The sequence below is a fragment of the Octodon degus genome, unplaced genomic scaffold (assembly GCF_000260255.1).
Source record: "Octodon degus isolate 3935 unplaced genomic scaffold, OctDeg1.0 scaffold00014, whole genome shotgun sequence".
In the NCBI taxonomy this organism is placed as follows: domain Eukaryota; kingdom Metazoa; phylum Chordata; class Mammalia; order Rodentia; family Octodontidae; genus Octodon; species Octodon degus.
The window spans coordinates 10,423,073-10,428,916 of NW_004524590.1; the positions used below are offsets into that span (position 1 = coordinate 10,423,073).

At 39.8% G+C, this 5,844-nt stretch overlaps 1 protein-coding gene across 2 annotated transcripts in view; it reads right to left on the bottom strand.

The window, feature by feature from the left end:
• Epb41l5 (erythrocyte membrane protein band 4.1 like 5) overlaps positions 1–5,844 on the bottom strand; it is a 184,079-nt gene that overhangs the window by 31,903 nt on the left and 146,332 nt on the right. For both annotated transcript variants that reach the window (XM_023709699.1, XM_004626349.2), the window contains exon 18: positions 5,304–5,401. In XM_023709699.1, coding sequence (XP_023565467.1) covers positions 5,304–5,401 — 98 coding nt within the window. The remainder of the gene's footprint in view (positions 1–5,303; positions 5,402–5,844) is intronic.

Consider the following 5,844-nt stretch of genomic DNA (forward strand, 5'->3'; position numbering starts at 1 on the left):
AAAAAAAAAAAAAAAAAAAAAAAAAAAAAAAAAAAAAGAATAAATGAGCTATGGAAACCAGGAGATATCAAGCGTGAACAATCTCTATAGAGACCTTTAGCATCATGCCTCTTAAAGCTGAGAGCATAATCCACAGTCCACCTAAGCACTGAAATGTGGTGCTTCAGTTTCTCTCTTATCCCAAGGAACCCAGCGTTCTGGGACTGCTGCTTCCTTAGTGATTCAGTCTGCTGATGCCCAGGGGGAAACGCTGCTTATGTTAAGGCAAGCTCTGTGTATCTCTAACATACACAATGGCCTTAATTTTTTCTTTGAGCCTATTAAAAAACAAGTCACATTAATTCTTTCACATATTAGCTTTTCAGACATTAAATGTGGCTAGAATGCTCTCTCTAGAGATTCCTATGTGATGATCTTCTAGCTCATGATGTCCCGTATTTATTTATTTATTTATTTATTTATTTATTTATTTATTTATTGCAGAACCAGGGATTGAACTTAGGCCCTTGAGCTTCCCAGGGAAGTGCTTATTCTACTGAGACACCTCACTGGCCCCTGTTTTAACTTATTTTCAAGACCCTTCATGATAAGCAATCTCTTCAAATTACTTAAGGTTCTTCCCTGTACTATTTTAAAATAATGGCATCCAGCAATGAGCAAAATACAAATTGGCCTTAAACTCACTTTGTAGCCCACACTGGTCTTGAACTCAGAGTGATCCTCTCTTACTCCTTTTCTTGTGGTACAGAGGGTAAAAAACCCAGGGGCACTCTATCACTCAGTACATTGCCAGCCCTTTTTGAGACACATTTTAGCTAACTTGCCCTGGTGGACTTGACTTGTGATCCTCCTGCTTTAACTGACTTTTTAAAATTTTTTTAATTTTTTTTAAACAATACTGAGGATTGAACTCAGGACCTTGTGCTTACCAGGCAGACGCTTATGCTGCTGAGCTATCCCCCTGGCCCCTGATCCTCCTGCTTTAGCCTCTCTAAATGATGGAATTACAGGCATGTGTGACCATGCCAAGTTGGACTTCTCTTTTTTTTTGTCCTTTGGTATTGGGGATTGAATTGGGGACCCTGCATTTGCCAAGCAGGTGCTTATGCTGCTGCGCTATATCCCCAACTGCACTTCCCTTTTTAAAGTCTTTCAATTAATACATCATAGCTGTTCTGCAGTTGATTAATACTATATTTATGTATTCTTAATTTATTTTCACACATGTTGCTAGGGTATTCTAGCCCTCTACCTTAATCTTGTACTTGTAGGGACACATCTATTTTCTTAAATCCAGTCCAACCATTCCAGCCTTTCAAAGTGTTCATGGAGTCCTGGTGTAGTTCTGTAATCCCTGCACTCAGGTGGCTAATGAAAGAGGATCACTCTGAGTTTGAGGTCAGCTTGGACTATAAATGAGTTTAAGGCGAGCCAGAACTGCATAGTGAAATCCTGTCTCAAAAAGACAAAAGCAAAACAAAACAAAAACAAAGCAAAACAAAAAAACCCAGTGTTCATGGATCTGGATTTTGCCTTTAATAACTGTGTATTTCAGGCATCATTTTGAAAACGTCATCGGTTAAAGGGGTGTGTGACAAGAAGTGATCACTGGAATGGCCATGTGCAACACGAACTTCTATTGGGCCCTCGGATTTAAAGTTTTCTGAATGCCATGTCATTCACCTGTGAGCGCCACATAATATTTGACCTTACAAAAAGTAGACAGTAAACACACTGTAGAACCGAATCAGCAGTACATGAAAACATCACAGGTGACGATCAGTCTCATGCAGCACAGGCCTGCTGTGGCCTGCAGCTCTCTGCACTCAGTTCTCACCACTCAGCCCACTCTGCCAGCGGGCTTCTCTGAGCCTCAAGGTTGTGTCACTGGCTCACACTTTCTTGGTTGCACCCTTTTCAGAGCTACTCATTTGGCAACCCTAGTTTGTTTCAGAATAACATATTTTACAGTAGGCTTTTTCCCTCCTGAAAATACTTTGGTTAGTAAGACTGGCACTAAAATTAATTTCTATTCTTTAAATATCACCTGTTGATACAAAGGTAGAAGTTTACCTGAAATAAGAATGTGCCACATTAATAAAGCATAAATCAAGTTTTTGATAAAACTAATTACAGTTAGTGTAGTCTGGTGTTCTCTATGTATCAGTATAATACTGAATTTTTCTTTGCATTCTTACCTGGCACAGAGCGAGCCCTCAATAAATATGAGCTATTTTTTTCCTATGTGCTCTCCCAAGTGTTCCCTGATAGCACACTGATCTTTATCTAGTCCATGGGCTGGCAGATAGCTCAGCGGTGCAAACACCTGCTGGCAAGTCACAAGGTCCAGAGTTTGATTCTGGGTACCACAAAAAAAAAAAAAAAAAAAAAGCTTTCTGTATCTAGTCCAGTGATGGTGAACCTTTGAGAGAAAAAAATGCCCAAATTGTAAACCAAAACACACTTATTTATTGCAAAGCGCCAGCACTGCCCATGTGTGCTGTTATCTGATACTGGGCAATGTGGCTCATGTGCCCAAGGAGAGGACTCTGTGCTCTAGGGTCAACTGCACTGATCCGGTCTAATTTTTTTTACTTCCCTTTGTACACTGAATTTACACTCCTTATTTTATTTTTTGGCCAGCTTAGCCCATCCTGAGGGAGGGGACTGAACCGAGGTCCTACAGGCCTGCCTAAGCTTGCTTAAGCAGACGCTTTAGACCACTGAGCTATCTCGCTGGCCCTCCTTATTTTTTAAGGATTCAAGATTAATATAATTGCCAGGCATGGTGATGCACTGATGCAATCCCAGCACTTGGCAGGTAGGAGGATTATCATGAGTTTGAGGCATAGGCTACCTAGTCAGTTCAAGGCCAGACTGAGCTACGTGGTGAGACTCTGTCTCAAAAGAACAAAGACAAAAAAATAAAAACAAACAAATAAGATTAATATAATAGATCCTCTGCCTCACAGGCTCAGTAATACTTATAGCAAGATATGCAAGAAATATAATTTAGTCTGCTACTAAATTTTTGTGTAATTACTAATCACTGTAGTTTTCAACTTACTGTCCTGTGTCTGAACTTGCATTCACCTACCTTACAAAGATATAAACAAACTCTAACTGGGAAAGCCAAGAGACAAATATAATAAATACTGAAAGGTCAAGAAAATCAAAATTCTTTCTGAAACTCAGTTTCTATTTTCTTTTTTTCCTGTATTTAGGACAGGGTCTATAGTGTCTACAGGGTCTCACTAGTAGATTGGACTTGTAGTGATTATCCTGTTTTCAGCCTCCCAAGTGCTGGGATTATAGGCACGCACCACCAAGCCCAGTCTCAGTGATGTCTCAGCTTGCCCCAGGGGTAGGGCTGGCATAGCATGCTGGGGATCAAACCCTGGCCAATGCACTTGAAATGCAGTTTCTAAAAAATATTTCTAAGAAAAAATCAGAAAACAATGGAAGGAAGGAAAAAAGAAAGATATAGATCCAGAAAGATATTTTTAATACCAGCAATGACAATGTAAGGATAGTCACTTTCTACACTATACTGGTCTCTGAAGAAATTACATAGTTATACAAGCACGACAGAACACAGCAAATCAATTCCTTCTTCTTTAAAAAGAAAAAAAGACATGTTATCTTGGCCTTGCATTTCTGGTTGTTTGTTGAGACATGGTTTTGCTATGTAGTTCATGTAAACTATGTAGCCTGGGCTGGTGTCACTATGTAGCCCAGGCTGGTCGCAAACTCACAGGGATCCTCCTGTTTCAGCCTGTCAAGTGCTGGGATTACAGGCATGTGCCACCACACCCAGCTGGCCTCTTTATGAATTTCTATACAGAGATATATATAGAGGGGCTGGTGAGATGGCTCAGTGGTCTAAAGCACCTATTTAGAACAAGCTAAGCAAAGCACAGGGACCACGGTTCAATCCCCCAGCACCACATGCCAGCCAGCCCCGCCTCCTGGTGGGCTGAACTGGCCACACACATACTAAATAAATAAATTAAAAATTAAAAAAAAAAAAGAAATATATAGAAAAAAAGGAGTTTTACACGTAGAAAAAAGGGATTTCTTCACATTTTTGCTTAAATTACTATTTTATTGATGGTGAACATCTTTTTGTCTTTTTGAGACAAGGTCTCACCATGCAGTTCAGGGTGCCCTTGAGCTCACCAAACTTTTATGTGACCTCAGCATCCTGCTGTCTTTTGTCTCTGGTCCTCGAACTTGCAGTGATCCTCCTGCCTCAGGCTCCCAAGTGCTGGGATTATAGGCGTGCACCATAGGGTAGACATCCTGTAGCTGACATAATTATAAAATTTCTACCTCATTTAACTTATTTTAGTTATCCTTATAAATTAAATATAGAAATAAGAACCAAACCAAATCAAAGCAAAAAACCTTCAAAGAGGACAGAGATAAGGGAATGAAAGACGCAGCTGAAGTGTATGAAATTCTACTCTCTTTACCCTACTAAGTAGCTCTCTTCAAACAAATCTTGCTATAATTTAAAAAAAAAAAAGTAAGAAGTTCTTCAAGCAGATGGACTAAATCAAAATAAAAACTTTAACAGAAGTAAGACTTTTGACTGTGTTTAAAAACAATCATTAGGGCTGAGGAGATAGCTTGGTGGTCTAAGTGCCTGCCTAGCAAGCACAAAGACTCCAAGTTCAATCCCTGGTACCACACGCTGTGCCAGCCCTGGAACCCTGGGCACGTATGTTGGCCCTGAAACCAGGCTGGTGCAGTGGCACACACCTGTAATCTCAGGGCTAGGGAGGCTCAATCAGGAGGATCACTACAAGTCTTAACTGCATAGTGAGACCCTGTATCAATAAATAAAATTTTTTAAAGAATTAGACAAATCATTAGATGATCATATAATTCTTAATGGTACTGAACAAGTTTCCTCCTTTTCTTCCTAAGCATTCATAAATTTTACCTTTTTTTTGGCAGAACCGGGGATTGAACTCAGGCCCTTGCACTTGGGAAGCACTTATTCCACTAAGTCATCTCCCCGGCCCTAAATTTTACCTTTTAAAATAATAAAATAGGTTTATAAAAGGTTGGCACAAGGGCCAGGGAGATGGCTCAGTGGAATAAGTGCTTCCCTGGTAAGCGCAAGGGCCTGAGTTCAATCCCCGGTTCCGCAAAAAAAAAAAAAAAAAAAAAAGGTTGGCACAGACAGATATATATTTCTTAGAAAAAGATATGTACTGTACTATCTTCAGAAAGAAAAGATTTCTGGGAGCTCTAGTGATGTATAACAGGGAGAGAGAGCAGAAAGAGCTGAATACCTGGCTGTTGATGTTCACATCAATGCTGGCTCGAGGGGACTGCAAAGGACTGTTCTCTGTCTCAAGCTGTTTGAGCTTCTCTGATGCATCCTTCAGCACTGAAAAACAGTTGTGATGGTGAGAGAAAGCCTGTCAGCTTGCAAGGCTGTTACAGGTCTGTGAGGGTACAGAGGAAGATTTGCTTTTCGGCAATTACATCTATGAAAAGTAATAATACAGATGAACATAAATGTATTTTCTTTCTATAACCAGGTTATTCTTAAGATTTATGTATGTAATCCTGAGTGGTGTCCTGTGTCTGCGCTGCTAACATGCAACTGCACATGAACTCTCAACAGCATATATTTGTAAGAGACTTAAAGGGCACAGAACACTTAATAGTCCTTTTCTCTTGTAACCCCAAACCAAGCTTACATGTGACCTCAGCACCTTGCTATCTTTGACATTTTATTTATTTATTTATTTATTTATGGAACCAGGGACACTGAGCTATCTCCCTGGCCCCCAATTTTTTTTTTTAAATTTTTATTTATTTATTTAT